The sequence below is a fragment of the Nannospalax galili genome, unplaced genomic scaffold (assembly GCF_000622305.1).
Source record: "Nannospalax galili isolate Female #2095 unplaced genomic scaffold, S.galili_v1.0 scaffold541, whole genome shotgun sequence".
Lineage (NCBI taxonomy): Eukaryota > Metazoa > Chordata > Mammalia > Rodentia > Spalacidae > Nannospalax > Nannospalax galili.
Window position 1 is genome coordinate 2,243,707 of NW_008345054.1, and position 22,211 is coordinate 2,265,917.

The following is a 22,211-nucleotide window of genomic DNA, read 5'->3' on the forward strand; positions in this document are numbered from 1 at the left end:
GCCCGGGAACCGTCGCAGCTCTGCGAGCAGGGCTCAGCTCCACGTGACAGTTCTGCTGCCAGGCGGCAGCGCCCAGACTGAACCCGGACAGGTCCCCGGCCTCCATTCCCCGCAGCACGCAGGGACAGGGTCCAGGGCCAAAAGTTAGAGACATGACGCCTCTGGACCACCTAAACACAGTTTTCGCGGGCCGCCTCTGCCTGGAGGAGAATAAAAAAATATTCTAAATGGTGAGGAGCGAAGGGAATCGGTACACACTTGGGAAACGCAGATCTTCAAATATGGGCTTCGGGCCACGGCGAACGCTAGGTTATGACTGGATTTATTAATACCTATTTTCTCCAAGTGTTTAATTATTAGTTCAACAAGTTTATCCCTTCCTGAGTTTAACCACCGGCTCAGGTGCGCGCCTGGACTTGTTTCTGCGGTTAGCCAAGCCGGAGCGCGCAGCTCCGTAGGACGCCCCCGAGACTCGCGGCCACCTCCAGGGTACCACGACCTCATCGGACGTCCCTGTCCATAATTCTGTGTCCCCGTAGTGTGTTTTCTCTCCAGCCCTCGTGCACCAATTCAGAGACACAGCTGTCGGGAGGTTCCTGCCGACAGCGGTGCGTGTCACTGACAGCAAGTATCGTGAATGAAAAAAGTTCGTACAAATATTGTCTGGGACATTCTGAGATTAGGAACCCAGAAGGAAGAAGGCAAACCATCACCCACACATCTATCTTCACATATACCCCCAATGAAAGCCGGAACCCAGCTGAGAGCTGGAAAGGCCGCTGCCGCCCGGCGGTCACGCTCTTCTGGCCCTTTCCAGCGAAGAAAACTCTTTGTCAAATAGTATTGAAAGACACACGCACAATACACACTTTTTTTTTTTTTTCATTTTAGCTTATTATTGGGGTAACGGACTATGCTTCGGTCATTTTGGTTTGGGATCCTGGTGGGGCAGACAACATGACGACCTCTGCTCAAACGGTCCCCGCCGGGAGCACACGGGTCCAGCGTGGGCTTGGGGCTGCAGGCCGAGCGAGGGGAAGCCATGGTCCTGGGAACCGGCGCACGCGGGGAAGAAGACACGGTGGTCCTGGGGAGTGTGCTGGGGCTCGCAGCCTCGGGAGTCTGGAGGAGGAGTCCACTGATCTGTGGCAAGAGTAGGGGACTTAGCCTTCCGCAGGGTTCCTGGAGCGGTGCCGGACCATGGCAAGACTGGTTCTAAGATGCGCGCGGGGGACGCAGGTCCAAAAAGGCCGCAGGAGGAGGAGGCGCGCGCAGCTCCACGGCGTGCACACGCACGCGCGCGCGCTCACCCCTGCACACACACACACACACACACACACACACACACACCTGGAACCGGGAGGGAGTTGGGGGAGGCGAAGCCAGTGTCTTAAAATAGAGCTAGACTGCGGCGTGCGAGCCACCGAGCGACGGTCGGTCGGGAGCTAGAGCGCCAGGGCCCGGGGTGCGCAGGACAGCTAGAAGAGCGGCCGCGACGCACAGGCGCGCAAGGGCGGGGTGGTGGCCGACGCCCTTCGGCTCGCGCTCAGCACCTGGCCCTGCAGGAAGTGCACGCTGATTGACAGCTGCATTGTCCCAAAAAAGGCTGCAGTCAAAGATGCTGCTCGGTGGGTGGGTGTAGACGCAGCAGGCGCGCCCGAGCCCGGTCCGGTCCGCGCGCCTCCCGGGCCCCGCCGCCCCCTGGCTGCCGAGGAGCGGGGCTCAGGCCCCAGCCCCCGAGACAGTCCCCGAGGTCCCGGCCGGCCCGGCGCTCAGCTCGCCATGCACTGCCACGCGGAACTGAGGCTGAGCTCACCCGGCCAGCTCAAAGCAGCCAGGAGGCGCTACAAGACTTTTATGATCGACGAGATCCTCTCCAAGGAGACCTGCGACTACTTTGAGAAACTTTCCCTGTACTCCGTGTGCCCGTCGCTCGTGGTGCGCCCCAAGCCGCTGCATTCCTGTACCGGTAAGAAGCCGCGCTGGGGGCTAAGCTTTCCAGCGCAAGGGCGAGAGGAAGGGACCAAGGGATTCTTGCCCTGCGTCCCGTCCAAGGAGAATGCACTCGCCAGCGGTGGGCTTTTCAGAGGCGCCTGCAGCCGGCCGGCCCGCAAATGGTGGTCCCAGGATTGGAGATGAGTGAAGGCAGCGCGACCCTTGGAGTGGGGCGCTTCTGCACGCGGCTGTCCTTCTCCAGGAGAACCTTCCTTCTTTCCAACACCACTGGGATTCCAGTCAGAAATTTCCAACACTTATCTGGATTCGGTGCCTAAGTTGTTTCAGGAAGTGGGCTTGTCAGCTTCACCTTGAACTTGCCGATCTCGCTTCCTACCAGTCTCCTTTGTAATTTTACAAGTAAATCTGTTTCCTGGGGTTCACAACAAAATCTTGAATTCATAGAACTTTGCTTAAAAGAATCTCCTTCAAAGGAATGCTTTTGAATTATGTCGCGTTTTTGATAGGAGCTGAGGGGATCAACCGGTTTGTCTTAGTGACTAAAATCAACAATAGTAACAGTAAACAATATTCCTCAAACCCGCACTTCTCTTTCTACAAAAGCTAGATCAATAGGAAAGGGAAATAGAATTTAACGAGTGTATTGAAAAAGTACATTTGTGAAGAAACAAACCCAAAGGCATTAAGAACACTAACGCAGTAAGAGGCACTCCAAGTTTCAGAGTACCTTGTGGTCCGGGGTTCAGGATCTGAAAACGAGGGTGTAGCTGAAAAATAGGTGAAACAATGTTTTTCAAATAAGTTATTGTCCGTGTTTTTCATTAAAGGTGAACATTTAGTGCTTCCAAACCAGAGGAACCTTTGAGGTTCTGTTTGCTGTACGGCTGGCATGAATTAAGTTAATTAAATTTTATTTACATCGAGAAGTGATGTGCCGGCACTGGTTCTGAAAGACTTTTCTGGGAACATAATTATTATATCCCCATAATTTTGTGGAATCTGCTAAATATAATGCTTAGAATCTTATAGTCTCTCTTGGTTCCACTGATAGTCCTGCTAGGTCAGTCACCAAATATATAATAAATACATACAGTGAAGTTCTTCCAAAAAGCAAGGTGTTCCTACATGTATTTGGTTATAAAATGAATACTACACATTTTGTCTGCAAGGAAGAATCAGGCCTGAGATCCCATAAGAAGTCTTGTAATACTGAATTTTGCAAACCAAGAAACAAATGAAATAAAATACAAATAAGAGATTTTAGAAACAAGATAGCTATCCTTGATGCTGGCACTTTTAGATTTGTGCATATGGCACCTTAGCTGAATATCAAATGCGTTGGGTTAGAAGGAGGCTGAGTCTTCTTTTAAGAATATTTATATGCAGAATAATGCAGATCCACTGATGATTCGTTTTTCATGGCAGATCTTAATGCACCCTGCTTAGTCACTTGCCTAGGAGAGAAGTTCCTAGGTGGAAAACCCAGTTCCTGAGGACCTAAGGTAGCCCAATGTCTGATGAAATTCAGTGGCTTTGCTGTAATTTGAAGGCAGCTTTTTCTGGCTTATAGGAGTCATAGAATTGGGTCATATGAGAAATCATGCCAGAAAAAGAGAGAGAAGAAAAAACACTCAGAAAATTGTCATCTAGTCAGTCCAGGCTGAGTAAGTTCTGTGATTTATTTATTGAACCTTCTGTGGGAGATAAAACAGAGGAAAAATGCAGTGATTCTTAGGTAGTTTTGTGAGTGTTAACAGTGAATTGACATACATTGCAGGCTAGTCTTGTCTAGAGGTTCCCTGACTGTTTGTGGCAGAAGTGGTTGTTGGCAATGGTTTTCTTGTCTTGTTTGTTCAGGCTTTTTTCCCTTTAGATTGATCCTTTCAAAATATATCCTGATTTTGGTTTAGTTGAGACTTAAAATATAGAAAGTAGCATTTGCTAGTAGAATTAAACTCGTAACAACTGGCTACACTAGTTCATATTTTCAGATCATAAACCTTCAGTGGGTTTACAGTGATCAGGAAAGCCTTACATGTATTAGATCTTGGGAACCACATTAGTGACTTTCCATAGGTTTCATACTTTTAAAACTTTTTTGTACTTTTTAACAGTTAAATAAATGGAGGATCAAAAATATTAGATTGGTTAAGTATAACCTTTTTAAAATTTAATTAAAAATAATGATAGTAAGTTGTTATCTCTGATGAAACAGTAACTTATTTCTTAGGGTAGAGACAAATGTTTAGCACTTCTGTTAGAACCAATGCATAAGAAAGAAGTTCAAATCAAGTAAAAAGTTTATATTGGAACTAAAGTCCCTGAATTTTCTCATCCTTTAGTTTGTTGGCCTACGACTTAAATAATCGCAACAGAAGTGAACTTTACTAGGCACAATAATGAAAACAAAGATTACAATTTTCCTCACAATTGACTTACTAGGATAAACAATAAATGCACAGACTAGAAATGAAACAAAAGCCACATTTAGAAAACCTCTACCTAATTAAGTAGTCTATGTTGCTAGATTTAGTAATCCAAGTGTCAGTGTATGATACCTAATTTCCTCAGGCAGAAAAGTATGTATTAAGTAAACAGAGAAATGGAAATCTTTTTCATTAGGCAGATAATCACCCCACAGTAAATCATTACTAAACACTCTAACCTTGGTGGAATACTCACCGGTCAAATATCTATTGTGTATTTTGAAAGGCTCTTATTATAAACAAAATAATTTTGCTCTTAGAAAGTAGTCTCTAAATGTTTTTGTTTCCCTAAATCACTTTAACAGATGCCGAGAAAGGGAATCCTCTTATAAGCCAAATGGAAGGAAAGTTTATAATTAAAAAAAAAAAAAAAAAAGCCAACCCAGGCCTAAAGAAAGCCTCCATTTATACGAAGTTTGCTCTTCACACCAGTTGTTGTTGTTGTATAGAATATGTTTAGACATAGTTGTGCAGATGACAGGTAGGTCTTCAAATCTGATAACAGTAATACCCACAACAGAATAAAAATATATTACCAGTTAGAAATCAGTAGTCATCTCTCAAATACTAACATGGTGTCAGTGATTGAAAGGTTCTCTAAATGAGGTACACTTTATGATTTCATAAATGTTATGTACTTCTAGAATACGCTGCTGTCTTTTTTGAGTAGTGATTAATGTTTATTGATCAAAAGTCGCTTGAACAAAACTGACTTTGCATGGTAGATTAGACTGTAGAGCTATTAGCACTGTTGTTTTTGAAGGCTTTGCTTTTAAGTTTCAAACTTTAGAAATAGCAAAGTTTCTAAATTTGAGGAATGTTTAGTGAAAATGGGTAACTTGCTCTATAAGCACAAGGATGCAACACCTTACCCTAAGGGTTTTCAGATGAGCCTCTGATAAACAAACCTATGGTGTTTATTACTTATATTTTAATGATGTTACTTATATTTAGAATTGTCTTACATTTTTTGCATACTCATTTGGGGTAAGTGAGTATAGATAGTCGAACATCTTACAACTTAGGACTTTTAATTATTCTAGTAAAATCTGTAGTTCAACTCTTCAGACAGAATGGCTCTATTGAATCTGTCTGAGAACTTCGGTGTCTGGCTATGGGCTTTAGAGCTGACAGGGGCCATAGAGGTCAATCTATGTAGAAGATCCATTTTTGCAAAGTTTCAGTGTCATGTTAGTGTTTCAACACAATTTCAGTCTACTTTTTACATCGCTGTCCTTGCCAGGATTCTCAGAAATCAGGAAGACTGTTGTATCTTACTTACACACCCTGGATAAACTCATGCAGTCACACCCAGGGGACAGTCAACTAATTAAAAGGGGCATTTGGGACTGGGTGATTATCTTAGGAGGTGGCATTGAGAACATTTTATCCTCTGGTGGGTCCATGAAAAACAAGTTCTTTGGGGTGGTGTCCTTGGGTGCATTTATCACAAAGACTGGATGTCATACCAGTGAAAAGTTAAATGAGGTGTGGACATGCATTCTGATTTCTTTGGTCGTTTTAGAGAGCTGGCGAGTGCTTCATGAGGTTGGTTCCAGTGATTCCCCAAATCTCAGCTCTTTTGGTTGGAGATCAAATCCCTGTGGCATATTTTGAACTTGAGAGTTGGGCCTTGGAATGTTAATGGAGAAATGTAAACCAGGCTCTGGGAAAATGATTATTATCAATGCTACCGCAGGCTTTTTTTTTTTTAAGCAATTACTCATAACTGCTTCTCCTATTCCCACTTGAGGGGTGAACAAGTTGAGGGGCACACAGGATCCAGGACTTGTCCAGGGTCACAGAGTATTTGTCAAGGAGTGGTTGTCTTATAACCTCTTAAGTCTCAACAATTCCTTTTTAAAATTGCCGGGCGTGGTGGCGCATGCCTTTAATCCCAGTACTTGGGAGGCAGAGGCAGGCTGATCTTTGTGAGTTCAAGGCCAGCCTGGTCTACATAGTGAGCTCCAGGACAGCTGGGGCTAAAGGGAGACCCTGTCTCAAAAAGACAAAAAAAAAAAAAAAAATTGTGATGTTGAGGGGTTCCTCTGCTGGTGCTGATTTTTCTTACAGCAGATGGAAAAAAAATTATAAGGATTTTCAGGGCTCAAATGCCTCCCAAATATCTACAGTCCTCAACATTATTTATTAATTTCAATTATTAATGATCATTTGATCATATGATTATTAATAATCATTTAATTATTTAAATGTCTACAATCCTCAACAATTTATTAATTAAATTTAATAATTTAATTCAACAAATATTTATATTTACTTGGTGGTGGTACTGTCATTGAACCCTTTATTTTATTTTATTTTATTTTTTTGGTCTTTTTGAGACAGGGTCTCCCTGTAGCCCCAGCTGTCCTGGAACTCACTATGTAGACCAGGCTGGCCTTGAACTCACAGAGATCTACCTGCCTCTGCCTCCAGAGTGCTGGGATTAAAGGCATGTGCCACAATGCCCGGCTGAACCCTTTATTTTTAAGCTTGTGTTGCATCCTGCCTAGGAGTTGGACTGATTTAAAAAACAAAAAAATCTCTCTAAAGGACTCAAGAACCACCACAAAGCCTCCTTTGTTGTTCTCTGGAGTGATGGGCACTGAAGAATTGGGAGAGGGGGACATTGTGACAGTTTCATAGTTTTGCTAAGTACAATTTTCTCTTTGCTCTTCACCCATTGGGTGTTATGAGCTACAGAGCTGTCAAATTTGCCTTGTCAAATATAACTCAACTGTATCTATCTATGTATCTATCATCTATCTATGTATCTATCTATCTATGTATCTATGTATCTATCTATTTATCTATCTATCTATCTATCTATCTATCTATCTATCTATCTATCTACTTGCCTTGTACCTATCAAATTTGCTTTGTTAAATATAACCCAAGGGAAACTCCCTATAATTTGTCTATCTATCTATTGTTTTATGAGGCCAGTTTCTTCCAGATATGCAGGCTATTTATTATTTCAGATGGAAGACTGAATTTGAGATGTAAGTATAGACAGTATGCTTTAGCATACTCCAGGAGCTGAAGTAAAAAGACTGAAATTTAACATAGTCCAGCCACCTATATGAGAAACATGTTGTAAGGGCTGAAAAAAGTTGTTTAAATTAGAAAGAGAGATAAAAGGAAAAAAGAGGAAGGAATAGGAAAAAAGAACCAATAGATTGCTTTGAAATCATGGGGTTACTTAGATTCAGCCTTGTGCCCCAGGGTACCTCAGAGTGTTTCATTCTACAGGCCAAATACAGGTGGTTTCTGAAATTTCAGTAAGTAGCTGACATTAATTCTACTTAGTCACATGCTAGGCACCTTAAGAGGAGACCCCTGGAGCCTGGTGTTGCCTGGCATTTAGCATTCACTGAGGGAAGACTGATGAAATACTATAGCCAAAGCCTTTTTGGGGGGCTATTTCGCCTTTGCTACAGGAGGAATAGAGGAAAAAGAGGCAGCTCAGATGGTCAAGGCTTCTCTCACCTGAACTAGGCTTATGTCCTTGTGTGGGAGGTGGGAGCCAGCTCTCCTATTTTGCCACTTGTCCTGTCCTGGAGTCAAGTTTGTGGCCCCACCACTAAGTTCATTGACCAGCTCTTAACTGAAATATGATTGGAGGGCAGCAAGGATTTGGGTGATATGTGGACATATTCTTTTGGAAATATTGCTTGGCATTCGAGTTGGGTGGAGCTGCATTTGTAATGTGGCTCTAGAGGGCTCACAGCTGAGTTAGCCAGTCTCCTTCTGTCCATGAAATTGCTGAAGTTATAGGTGCTTACAGAATACTTGAGACACATTCTGCCGCCAGGGTATACTCTTACTGCAGGCAGCAGGACAGGAGAGAAAGGACTGAGGGCTGAGGGAATTCGAAGGGGGAGTATGTGTTGGTGCCTACTGCTTTAGCTGCCAGAGAACGCTCCACAACGTGTAGCAGATATAGGATAAACAGGATTTATTCATAATGGGGTTTGGATCAGGACCTTGTACAAACTTTGTGACATTAACAAAATAAATACTCTCCAGGGAGAATGTTCTTTTGTTACTTTTTTCAAAACAGAATGTCTTTGTAAACCCTCAGGATTTAATTTATTTTTATTGCAGTTTAATAACAGAAAAAAAGTCTTGTTAAAATAAATGCTCCAAATGAAAACACAGTTAATTTTCCATTACAGTGTCTAATTACTCATCATTGCTAGGGCATTTTTATATGGCAGTTTAACTTCTTGAAAGTGGAAACTTGGCACATGTGAAGGGAAGAAAGCCATGCACCTAGATAGTTTCAGAAGATGGTCTAATTATATTTGGGCTGCAGTTGAGTCTTGAGTCTGATTGCTCTGAAGAGGAGAGAGGGCCTCTGTATGTAGTGACCAAGGAGTTTCTATCTGATTGAAACTGATCATGGAGGATGAATTAATTGTGAACTTTAGATGATGTACAAGCACATCTGAGAGGGCCCCTGCCAGTCACCAGTGGGAACTGATGTCAGGACGACTTGATAGGCCTGGCGTGCAGCTACGCTTGCTGACTCCGCCGGCTGAGGTCGCAAAGGCGAGCACAGTCTTCCTTAAAGGAAAGGTCAGATGTGAGTGAAGAGAGGCCAATCTGGAGGCGATCATAGGACATTAAATATGTCATGAGTTCAGGCAGAAGCATGTACTTTTTTTTTTTAAGACAGGGTCTCACTATGCATTCTATACTGACCCAGAATTCAGTGTGTAGCCCAGGTCCACCTCAAACTGGAAATTCTCCTAGCACAGCCTCCTGAATGAGGGAGCAGGTGTGTGTCACTGTGCCTGCTCAATATGCTTTTTTCTTTCTTTCTTTCTTTCTTTCTTTCTTTCTTTCTTTCTTTCTTTCTTTCTTTCTTTGTCTTTCTTTCTTTCTCTCTCTTTCTTTCTCTTTCTTTCTCTTTCTTTCTCTCTCTCTCTTTCTTTCTCTCTTTCTTTCTTTCTTTCTTTCCCTTCCTTCCTTCCTTCCCTCCCTCCTTTCTTTCTTTCTTTCTTTCTTTTTTTTTTGTCTTTTTGAGATAGAGTCTCCCTGTAGCCCCAACTGACTTGCAACTCACTATGTAGACCAGATTGGGTTTGATCTCACAGAGATCCACCTGCCTCTGCCTCCCCAAAGCTGGGATTTAAAGGCATGCACCACCATGCCTGGCTTCACTATATTTTTGATTATTATTTTGGAAACACACAGCTTAGGTCTTTAATAAATGTTATGACTGTCCTTTCACTTTTCATATTCAGGGGTCACTGAGGCCCTGTGGGGAAATGGAGTGGTCTTGGGACTGGTGGAATCTATGAAGGCCTAGTTGTACCACCCCAGGAAATACCTGAGTATAGTAAGTGCCTGCCAGCTTCTACCACCCTGTTTTGCAGAGATCCTTTCACTCTCTGATATAACCATGCTGAGATTCAGGATAATGATCTTGTCACGAACAAGGTGGCAGTCACTTGTGGGTTGATATTAGTTTATGCAATACCTTGGGTTGCTGACTATACTTTTCCTGAATGGATGCTATAAACAGCAGAATATTGACTATATTGCTTCTTATGTTGGGGAACTGTCTTGAGCAAGAGGATTTGTGGAGACTCCTCTTTCTGAGACTTGTAGTATTTATGCAAAGAAGACTACAAATTTTGGAGAAATGGCAGAAAAATTCTATGCTTCAAACCTCTTTATTCATATGCATAACAATAATAGTAATAGTATGTGCCAGTTCTCTCCTTCTACCATGTGGGTCTGGGGATCAAACTCAGATTATTGGGTTTGGCGGCAAGCACCTTTACCTACTAAAACACCTTGTGGGCCCAGTAATAGTATATTTTGATTACCTAACATGAAATAGGCTCTGGGGTGGCTCAGGCTCAGTGATTTTTTTTAAGCAGTTCCAAAACATCTCTAAAAGGGAGATACTATTAATTCCACTTTGCTAATGGGGAACCCCAGGAGCTGAGTCACTTTACCAATAGCACAAAATATATAGAGATCTTTTACAAAGGAAGGTGAGAAAAGGCATGGAGAAGAAAGGCAGAAGCTCCATTCCGATCATTCCTGGAAGTGAAGGTCTAGATGGGCAATAAAATGAAAGGATGTTCAGCCTCATTGTGGCCAGGAAAACATAAATGAAAATGAGACACCATTTCACAGCCACTAGGTAGGCACAAATGAAAGAATCTGGTAGTCTCAATTGATGACACACATGGAGAGCAATAATCTTTAAACCTCAGACCCCGGTGGTGGGAGTGTTATTTGGTCTGATTACCTCGGGCTAATTTATAGTTTTTATTGTTGCGGTGCTGGGATCAAACCTAGACCTTTATGAATGCTGAGCTACCACTCCACTGCTGAGTTATACCTCTGATACCCAGTTGGCAACTCCTGATAAAGCTGCAGATATACCTACCCTGCAACTCAGCAGTTCACTTTTATAGCTGTGACTAGAGAAGCAATGGTAGACATGCAAAAGGACATAGATAAGAATGTTCATCTCTGGTGGGGTGTGGTGGCTCACACCTTCAGTCCCAGCACTTGGGAGGCAGAGGCCAGCCTGGTCTACAAAGTGAGTTCTGGCCTAGCTGGGGCTATAGGGAGACCCTATCTCAAAAAGACCAAAAGAAAAAAGAAAAAAAGAATGTTCAGCTCTATATTAAACACAAAACAACCTAACTGGCCTTTCTGGGAATAAAATACCATGTGCTGCAATCATGCAATAAACTTTGTGTAGTAATTAAAATAAATGAACTAAATCTGCTTGTGTTAAAATGGATGGTTTTTAGACATACAAATGCTGGGGATAAAGCAAGTTGTTGACTGATGTGTAAAGTTCTGTACTATTTTTGTGATGACTGGAAACATTCAAGGTGATACCGAATATTAGCAGGTACGGGGCATGGGAGTGGGAAGAGCTATCCACAAGTTTTTATTTTCCTATGTAATTATTTACTAAGAATAAAAAGGCCTGCTGTGGATATGGCTAAGTGTTACAGTGTGACACTTGATTGTGGGCACACAGATGGTCATGATAATATTCTTTGCACTTCTCTGTATATTTGAAACTTTCATAACACAAACTTTGAAAATTGATAGGATAAGAGACCACATATAGACATGGAACTCTTAATCTTGTGGAACTTGTGATGGCTTTCTTAATGGCTTTTCCACTCCCAAACAAAAGCTTTTAAATACAGAGCTTGTCCACAGTTTCACAGTGAGGACACGAGATCCTTTATAATTAGGCACATGTATGACTCATACTAAAGAGCCACAGCTTCTGAAGCTGTGTTTGGGTCTTCCTAACCTTCCCGGGCTGGCTGACGATATTACTTACATTCAGGATAAATGCTATGCCCTGTCAGTGCTTTGTCATATGAGTAACCAAACTCTGAGCTCCTGAAGAAGCTATTAGAATTCTAAGTTCTTAGCTAATTATTGTATTTTATTAATATATAATCATATGAGTGAGATATTGGGATTTTTCTTCTTAATAATGCTTAAAATCATGATAAACTACCTCTGATTGCACCTTATTTATATGAATATTTGCTTCCATGATGATATTTACCCTTGGCTTTTATCCAGTTTTTCATTGAAATTGATAATTTGATTTACAAAAATTGTCTATAGATGGTTGTGATTAAATACCAAAGAATGTAATGCTAACTTGTAGCTTCTTTGCAGAGGAGAACAATATTATTGGTCTATTATTTAAGTTTTCTTTATATTCTGTAACCATGTTTTGATTTAAAAACTTTGTTCAATGTGTGGTGTCAGGGATTGTTGGAAGGGATAAGCGTTACCATGGTGATCTCCAGAGAGATATCTATTACCAGTAATAAGTGGTCATCTTGCTGTTTGGAGCAGCTAATTTTGACCACATTATTCCATAGTGACAAGCACAGTGGCAGATCCTTTATTCTACTATCTGAACAGCCCAGACATTTTTTTCTTACCTTTGTTTGATAATTCTAATTTAGAAATACTGTTTGTAAGCATTTTGGCAGAAATGTTGCTCTTTGGGAGCTCGGTCCTCCTGTGTCCTTTATTTTATTTTGCTTTATTTTTTAAAATTTTATATATATGAGCATATTGCCTGCATGTAGATAGATGAACTTTTGTTGTGTACTGTCTGAGGAGGACAGAAGAAGGCATCGGATCCCCTGGAACTGGAACTATGGATGGTTGCTAGCTACCATGTGGGTGCTGGGAATTGAACCTGGGTCCTCTGCAGGAACAGCTAGTGCTCTTAACTGCTGAGCCCCATCCTGTGTCCTTCTAAAGGGTGTGTCCTCCTTTATGTGAAGAAGTTGGTACAGTTGAGTTTGCAAAAGCATCTCCCTTCCCCAGACTATTCCTTTCTGCCTAAATAAAGATAGGTGCAAAGAGATACCTAAAATATCGTATCATTGCTAAGAGAAGGGTTGGGACAGTACAGTAAGATGTTGGCAGTATCACATAAAATTAATAAATTATGTAAATATTACAGTGTGTTGTTACAATTGTTCTGTTTTATTATTACTATGAGTCATCTACTGTAGTTACTTAATAACTTAAACTTTATGATAGATATGTATGTATGGAAAGAAGCCAGAGAAACTCATAGGGTTTGGTGCTATCTACAGTTTCAGATATCAACTGAGGGTCCATGAATATATCTTCCTTTGGATAAGGGTGAGGATAAGACTAAGGATAAAGATAAAGATAAGGATAAGGGTAAGGATACAGATTACTGTATTCCAAAGAGATGCCATGCAACCATGTGTAAGTCCGTGAGCAAAGCACAGGGGGCATTGTCCTGCAGATTATGAAAGTGTGTAAGTCTGCTCACTGACAGCATATCTCATAGATCCGCTTTTGAATCTTCCTGTTGAAACTACTTGGGACAGGGGCTGGAGAGATGACTCAGTGGTTAAAAATTGCTGGCTGCTTTCGGCAAACAGGAGTTTGCTTCCCAGCACCCAAGTCCAGTGGCTCACAACCACCTGTAACTCCACCTTCAGGGATCCAACACCCTCCCTCTTCTGGCCCCCTCAGGCACTAGTACACACTTGTAGATACACACACTTGCACACAAATAATACAATACATATAAATAATAAAATACATCTTAAAAAAGAAAGTATTTGGGACAAAAGGAGTGACGATGTGGGATATTTAGGGTGACACTAAGTATCACTGACAGAGAAAGAGGAAGGTATTTTAGTTCCAGTCTAATTTGGGTTCCAATTTAAGTTCCTTCTTTTTCATGGCTAACAATTTTGTTGAAACATTGGCTTGTCACTCCTGAGGAGATTTTATTCAGAGAGTGTTAATTTTGTTATCCCTGGATATCATGGTAGCTCATAAATTCTCTTGTAGACAGCTAGGCCTACTGGAAGTTTGTTTTCTGTTGCCCGTTTGGACCAAAGCATGAAAGATAATCTTGTTGGAGTACTAGCTCTGTTTTTCTACCTGAACATTCTGCCTTTGATGCTTAGAACAATTAGTTGCCTGAACAGAGTGTGCTTTGCTGGTTAGGATATTGCAAAGTAGAAACAATAATAATGAATGGCAGCCGTGTGCCAGGAACCCTGCTAGGTGCTTGTAGACATAAGTGCATTTAAACTAAGTAGAGACCCTGTATGAAACAGTTCCCATCACTACTCCTCTCCTGGTGAAGAAAATGATGGGCAAGTGGCATAGTTGGACCCTATGTCTCTTTCAGTATAAAGTTCTATACTGCATGTGATTATTTGGTATGTAAATTAGAACTCAAATCTGTCCCTTTATATGTAGTCCCCAACATGTATATATTATATTTATATAAGTAATAACATGTCATATATATATATATAATTTGGGCATGTGTGTATATTTACCAATACACAGCAAAGTCCAATGAATGTTTCAGCCTTATGTTTTCTGTGATGATCTGGATTTTTTAATAATTCCAGAAAAGTTCCAAGAGGCAAAGGGATTTAGGGTGGAAATAAAGTGGCTGGTTGTCAGGAGGTTACAGACCTGTTGCCATCTGGTTGTATGACTCACTTGTTTCTGTGTGACATTCACTGAGCCGCTCTTGGGTATTGTACTCCGATGAGCTGTGATTCATTGAATAAAGCTTCTCAAAGAGGAATCAAGGGTGGAATTTCCATCCGTCCATTCCTTCATTGCTATGAACTGGTAAGAAAATGCTTAACAGCTTAGACTTCATTCCTCCCACCCTTCTGTTTTACAACGTGAACTCAGAGTTTTGTAAAGTTGTAAATGAGTGGCACAAACAGGTCAACACCATAGTCTCATGAAATGTGCTCCCCTCCCCCAATTTTTAAAAGATTTATTTTAATCTTATTTAAACGTGTGTGTGTGTCTGTGTCTGTGTGTCTGTGTGTCTGTGTCTGTGTGTGGGTATGTACATGTAAATGTAGGTACCCACAGAGGCCAAAGGCATCAGATTCTCCTGGACCTGCAGTTATAGGAGGTTGTGAGCTGCCTGAGTGGATGCTAGGAACCACACCCAGATCCTATTCTCAACCACTGAGCCATCTCTCCAACCCCCTTTTTTCATTTTAATTTCATATAATTGACACACGTATATGGGGTATAGTATAATTCAGTACATTATGTAGTGTATAATGATCAGAATATATGAGCGTAATTTCCATGGCCATATACACTTCTCACTTCTCTGTTTTGAGCTCCAGCTAGTTTATACCCATAAAATATGTAGTAGACTATTGTAAGCAACTTTTGATACCCATTATCCAGCCTCCCCCATCCTCTTTGCCTTTTTTAGCCTCATAGAAAGCAACTTTTTAAGTTTCCAACCAACATGCATAACTTGGTTTTCTGTGCCTGGCTTATTTTTACTTAATATACTGTTCTCCAGTTCCATCCATTTTACTGCAAATCACAAGATTTCAAATGACCAGAATCTCTATTTTTTTTTTTTTTTTTTTTTTTTTTTTTTTTTTTTTTTTGAAGCAGGGTCTCTCTGTAGCCCCAGCTGTCCTGGAACTCACAGAGACAAGGAGCCAGCCTTGCTCACAGAGATCTGCCTTCCTGTGCCTCCCTAGTGCTGGGATTAAAGGCGTGCACCACCACGCCCAGCCAGAATCTGTTTTTAAAGGTTTCTCTGTGATAACCATGGAAACTCAAGTTTAAGTATTGCTGTTGTATGGATAACAGCTTAATGATAAGACTGGTGTAATTTGTGTTCCATGACTTCAAATGTATCTATTTAGTGGAGGGTTCCTGTGTACAGGTTTTGAGTTAGACAGTCCTGAGTTTGTCTGTATTTTATTGTCTATATGACCTTAGGTTAATCACTTAACCTCTCTGACACTCGATTTCCTCATCTATAAAATGAAGATAATAGTGACTGCACAATAGGGTTAGTCCTGTGGGTTACATGAGATAATGTATATAAAACTATTAAGTTCCTGGCAACAAAGTAGTCAGTAATTGATAGTGTCTATTAAAAATAATTATCATAGGCACATCTTCTTAGTTGATTGAAGCACATCTCTTTAGGGAAAGATTACCATTATTTGTGAATTAAACTCAAGCAAAATTAAATATCTTTTAAAAAACCACTTTATTGTAGACATCCTTCTGGATTATGTCACTGTGCTAGCTGCCTTTTAAGGCAACGTGGGTGGTCTGTGAGGTGTTGGGGTTCAAGTCTTCCTGAATAGGTGTGCTTCATTCCTCCCACCCTTCTGTTTTACAATGTGAACTCAGAGTTTTGTAAATTCATAAATGAGTGGTACTAACAGGTCAACACCACAGCCTCACAAAATGTGCTTTGTTGCTTTCTTTTTTTCTTTTTTTATGAGTTGCTGAGGTTTAATTACCCGTAGGAAATGTTTCATCATGCAGCTGTGAGGAGCTCCAGAGCTGTCTTAGAAAAGGAGGAGAGTTTCTCAAGAACTTTGATTTCTTTAAAGAAGAAATTCTATGAAAAGCAGACTTTAAGGATCATCTTTTCTTTTAGAGGAGAATAAGAGCACTTATATTCTTTTATTTCAAAGCACTGAGAAGCAAATAGCTTCACTGGGGGACTTGAGAGATGGCTCTGTGGTTAGGAGCACTGGCTTCTCTTGTAGAGGACATGGATTCGATTCCCAGCACCAACATGATGGCTAACAACTGTCTGAAACTCCAGTCCCAGAGGAATCTAACGCCCTCTTCTGACTCCATGGGCATTGCATGACATGGGTGCACTTACACACATGTAGACAATACACTCATACACATAAAATAAAAATACTAAGTAAAATATTAAAAAACAAAACAAATAGCTTCACAGAGACCTCTTTGCTCACTAGGGAAGATGGAAGAATGCAACAGTTTGAGGGTGAATTGCTTTCCTGGTTTGATACGAGGTCTGTGATTTCAAGTGCCTTCTACATGAAGCTCCTGCTTTAAAATTCTGATTTGTTGGAGGGTACTTTTGTGATACTCTCAGTGGTACTGATGGATGACCATCATGTGGAAGGAATGCATAAATGAGTTCAGCATGGATCTTTCTGGAATGTGTTTCTCTGTGGATCACTAGTATCTTCTGAAGTCTAGGATCTGCTGGTTAAATACTTTAATTGGTGACTCTCTGCAATGTAAGAAAATTTTTATGACAAGCAGTTCTAACATCCTTGGTTAGAGGAAGCTCAGTGGACAGGACAGTATCTGTCCAACTGCTCAGAATGGGAATTCCTACAAACAAGCTCTAGTGATCTCTAGATCCATGGTGATGGGGGCAAGAGGAAGCAGTAGGATAAGATACATGTGCCACCACGGCATGGTAGGGTGGTGTTTGTAAGGAGACTGAGTCTCTGAAGGTCCTTAAACCATAGTGTGAGCTTTCTGACTTGTTGAAATAGGTTTCAGTTGAATTTACAGATCTTTGACGATTTGTTGAGAATATTCTGTGAGACATACAGAGTCAGAGAAACAAAGGGCATGTGTTCGTGTTCTCATGGAAGGAGAGCAGGCAGGAATTGGGGCATGGCAGGGGGAGGTGTGGAAAAGGAATGCTGGCAAATGAGGAACCAGAAGTCAGGCTTGAGGAAATAAGCTAGCAACTGAAGCGGGCTCTTGAGATGCTTGCTCAACACCTGCTGTCCCCGGGAGAAAAGCAAATGTAAAAACTGGAATACTGCATTTGGAAATGGGCCCGTGAGTACGTGCTGCTTTTCACAGGTGTTCCTGCAAACTCTCAGAAGCCACTGATTTCTGATGGGGCAATAGCCTGTCCAGCCACACATGTAGCCTAATTATCAAACATTAATGATGAATTAAAGAATGTCATCATCCTGGCTCACTAAAGATCATTAGGACTGTGTTTTAATACAGCTATGGTATTCATACAGTGCCACACAGGGAACTGTGTGTGCAAGTGCTGATCAAGCTGGAAATCCTGGGTTCCATCTGTAACACTGCAACCAAACCAAACCAAAACAAATCAGAAAAAAAATCCTTGTTTTCTGGGGGCTCTTTCCTGAGTGTAGTATTTAAATGCTTTAGATTCTATTATTGATAAAACAAGGCCTACCTCCCCATTGTGTTAGGGAGGAGTGACCGATTAAAGACTATTAATTTATCAATTTGGAAAAGATAAAAATATGGTGGATACACAGAACCTTTATGCTTGGGAAGCTAACCAGTTTCTGGAATTGTATATATTACTATGCTTTGTAGGCAAGTAGGTAGAGGGGCTGGCCAAATCTAGTCTACCATCTATTTTTCTGCTACTGTGAGTTAAGAATAATTTTTGCATTTGGTTGCAGTGACATCAATATAATATTTCATGACCTATGAAAATGACCTGAAATCCAATTGGTGCTCATATGTAAAAATTTTATTGGAACATAGCCATGTGCTCTGGTTTACATATTGTGTATGGCATCTTTTGGGCCATATCATCAGAGGCATGTAGATGTGATAGACACAATGTGACTCTCAAAGCCTCAAGTATTCATTCTCTAGTCTTTGCCCCAAAATGTTGCCAACCCTTGACATAGGCTATTAGAAATGGGGTTCCTCAGTTGTCAAATGAGGTTGTTACTGAGCCACAACATCTGATGTCATCTCAGGCCATAAAAATGCCTCCTCTGATCGATCCATCACAGGCCCAGTGATGTGTGATAGGCTCAACAATGGGAGTTCAGTGAGGATGTCTGTAAGGACGTAAGGACACTCTTAAATTGAGATCAAGCATTGGCTTTAAGGATGATTTTCAAAACTTCTAGAAATAACGTAAAGGTTTTCTATACCAAGAGAGGGATCAAAAATATTTACATTGAGGTGGTTGGGTTTCAACCATAAGAAAGTGGTTGGAATTCAATAAAGTGGTTTTAGGACTTTCTTTTTGCTGTTTCAACCCACACTGGTTTTCCCAGAGGGAAAGTGAGGGTGACAAGTGAGGACAGGCTGGGGGTGTCAGCATTACTGATGGTTTTCAGCTTGAAATTTGATGACAGTTTGTATGCTCCTTAACTGACTTTAATTTGTTACCCATTACTAGAAATAACATTAATATCAATAAAAGTTATGCAGTCATGTGATCACAGCCCTGGTCTGAAAGAGCGTGCAGAGCAGGATAAAGTGACCAATGGTGATTTTCTGTCCTGCTATGGAAAGGAATGTCTCCCTGTGCCTGTGGTTCCCACGTGCTGGGTCAGTAGCTCCCAAGGCCTTTCAGGAAGCATGCGTTATGACCCTTTATCTCCTCTGTGGCTCTCTTGCTTCCATTTAGAACATTGGCTTGTGGTGAAGTAGCCTTTGATAAAGCCGTCTGAGGAGCCGGGGATATGGAAGTAAGCTGATTTTCTAGACCTACCTCTGCCTTGTTGGCTTAACATAGCCAGTGGACTGAGAGATCTTTAGATTTAGCCCTTACCACTAAATCAGCATTGGAGAGGAGTACACACAAGTGGAAGGTCAGTTAATTTCAGAGGAAGAAATTATTGATGTTGGTGGGTGAAATTCCACTTCAAAGAGTACAGATTTTCCTTCTCTAAATCTAAAGTGAAGTTCATAAAATAATAATTAATAATAATAGGCACAAACTATAGAAAAAGCTTTGCTTGTATAACACTGTGTGATATTCTGAATGCTTTACATGAACTAACATTAAATTCCTACCACAGTTGTGGTGGACATATGATAATTTATCTAATTTGATAGAGAAGGAAACACATAGTGTGCGGCGGAGAGCTCTTTCCCTCCTGGAAAGAGTAAGATGAAGAGAAGACGAAGGGTTCGATCTGGCTAGTACAGAGATTGTTGCTTTGAGGGGCCATCTCAGGCTTCTGCTGTGCTAATACAGGAAACCCAAACAAAATCCCCAAACCAGTATGGGTAAGGGAACAGAAAAATGAAAACCTTAACATAGTTAGGTGACCCTGCTGCCCAGTTTGGATCTTGATCACCTGAAGAATTTTTTTTTAAAGTATGGTGCTAGGTACAGAGTGGTGGACCCTCAGCAATATATATATATATGTATAATTTCTGCTTTTTAAAAATGATTCTTTCATTCGTGTGTGTGTGTGTGTGTGTCTTGAGTGCCACGTGAGTGTAGAGGTTGGAGAGGAGGACAACTCGTGGGGCTGGGTTCTTGCCTTTACCATGTGGGTCCTGGAGATTGAACTCAGAGCCTCAGGTTTGGCAACAGGTGAGTTTACTCACTAAGCCATATTGTCAACTCTCCTGTTCTTTAATTATTACTGATTTGCTTTTTTTTTTTTTTTTTGAAATAGGGTCTCCCTGTAGCCCCAGCTGTCCTGGAACTCATTTGATTTTAATTATCTAATTTTTAAATTCTAGGATATACCAAACAATTCCTAAAAGGATTAGGACATCTCCCCCCCCCTTTTTTTAGAGCCATAAAGTTCTCAGATAGCCGAAGTCTTAGGGAATGTATTTTATATAAAATTTTCAAAGTGAGTTAGTGATGGGGACATTATTCCACATCTTATCTGTTATGCTTCACTATCTTAGGTACCATTCTAGGATGGCGATGATTAAATACATTTATTACTATGCTTTAAAAGTAAATGTTGATGTGGTTGGTTCAGTGGTAGAGCCCTGGCTTCAATCCCAAGCACGTATACACAAAAAATATTGAACAGGTAAAACTATTGCTAAAATACAGGTAAAATATCAATAAAATGAACACTGATCTGCCAGCCACCTTTGGAAAACAGCATTTCTGAGGTTGCCTACTGCCCATTCCCATCACAGGTCACCTGTGTCTCCGCTTTCTTCTCTGACTGCGTTTCTCTGTCGCTTTGGCATATTGTTCCACTTTGCTCATTTTTGAACGTCACGTCACTGTAATCATATGTATTTTATGTGACGTGCTTTTCCACATGTGATCCCATGTACTTTATGTGATGTGCTTTTTCACACAGCAGTGCTCTTCCAAGGTTCCCACCTGCTGTTGTGTGTGGTAGTAGTTCACTCATTTTCAGTGCAGTGCAGAGTACGAGCATACCACACTCTTTTTCCGTTCTCTTTTGGAGGACTTCTGCCGTGTAGCCAGCTGTTATTGTAGATACTGCTGCTTTGAAACATCTGGTTACATTTTTTCCCTCAACTCATAATCTGGAAGAGTCATTTAAATGAAATAGTTTTTCCTACAGCTTAATGATAGTTGTATTTGTTCCTTATACAAAAAAGATGTGGTTCTAATTTGAGGGAAGAGATTACTTATTAAATTACTTATTAAACTTATTTATTTTTATTTAGTTGGTTTATGTATTAATTTTTTTCCAGAATTGAACTGATTTATTTAATTTGTAAAGTGAATCAAGGCATTTATGACAAAAAAAATCACTGGAAAATTAACCTTTAACAATTAAGATGCTTTTGTTTCATAAAGTAAATAAACTAAGAATATTAAGTAATTTGGGTAGAATGTGAAGTGCTTTCTTCTGAAAAACTAAACATTAATGACACTTTATCATGCTGTGTGACAAGCAGAAAACATTGCACTCATTTACTTATAGAATGGAAAATAAATGTTTATATTTTTTCACATTTTTCAGCTTAAAAATGTAGACTCTTTTTAGAATAATCAACAATTATGCAAAGGCAGGGAGTTGGGGTAGGCAACCTGTTGTCCAGTCTGCTTTGATCTAGAAGAGAAGTAGAGCCCAGAGTAATGAAGCCACCTAAGATCACACAGTCCTGCTATGCCTTTAAATATAGAACCTCTAAAACAGTGTTGTGAATTTGTCATTTCTAAATCAGAAAACCACTAGCTTCTTTTTATTATATGTATTTTGCTTTGATGCATTTAAAACATGAAGTCTCTCATGCAGTCTGTGACAGTTTGAGGTGTGAATGTTAAATTGCCTTTTCTCTACACTGTGCTGAGCCTGCTGAGGTCTGACTTAGTCCCCCATAGCCTGCTTCCTGGCGTTGACAACATTTCCATTGTCTTACAACTTGCCTGCAAGTAGTGGTGTTAGGGTGAGCACTGAGTTTGAAGGAGCCTCCGTTGTGTCAACAAATAAAGGCTCAGGCATCTCTAGACAGCTTGTCCAACGCTGTCCCGGGGCTTTCCCTCTTAAGGAAGCACCAGCTTTGCAAGGGAGATCTTCATGAGGCCATATGGATTATCCTGGGTTAGTGGGAAGTTAGGGTTTCCATTTAGGGCTGAGTGTGAGGCTTTTCATGTTCTTGAAGTTCCCTAGCCCTCCCTGTCACACCCTCAGTACCACATCCCACTCTCTGCCTGAGTCTCCATCCTGAAATAGCCATGGTTTAGCATGGAAGAAA

At 41.0% G+C, this 22,211-nt stretch overlaps 1 protein-coding gene across 1 annotated transcript in view; it reads left to right on the forward strand.

Annotated features, from left to right (window-relative positions):
* The first annotated feature begins 1,764 nt into the window (after positions 1-1,764).
* Barx2 (BARX homeobox 2) overlaps positions 1,765-22,211 on the forward strand; it is a 73,166-nt gene continuing 52,719 nt past the window's right edge. The window contains exon 1 of the mRNA XM_008841371.1: positions 1,765-1,969. Coding sequence (XP_008839593.1) covers positions 1,783-1,969 — 187 coding nt within the window. The 5' untranslated portion in view covers positions 1,765-1,782. The remainder of the gene's footprint in view (positions 1,970-22,211) is intronic.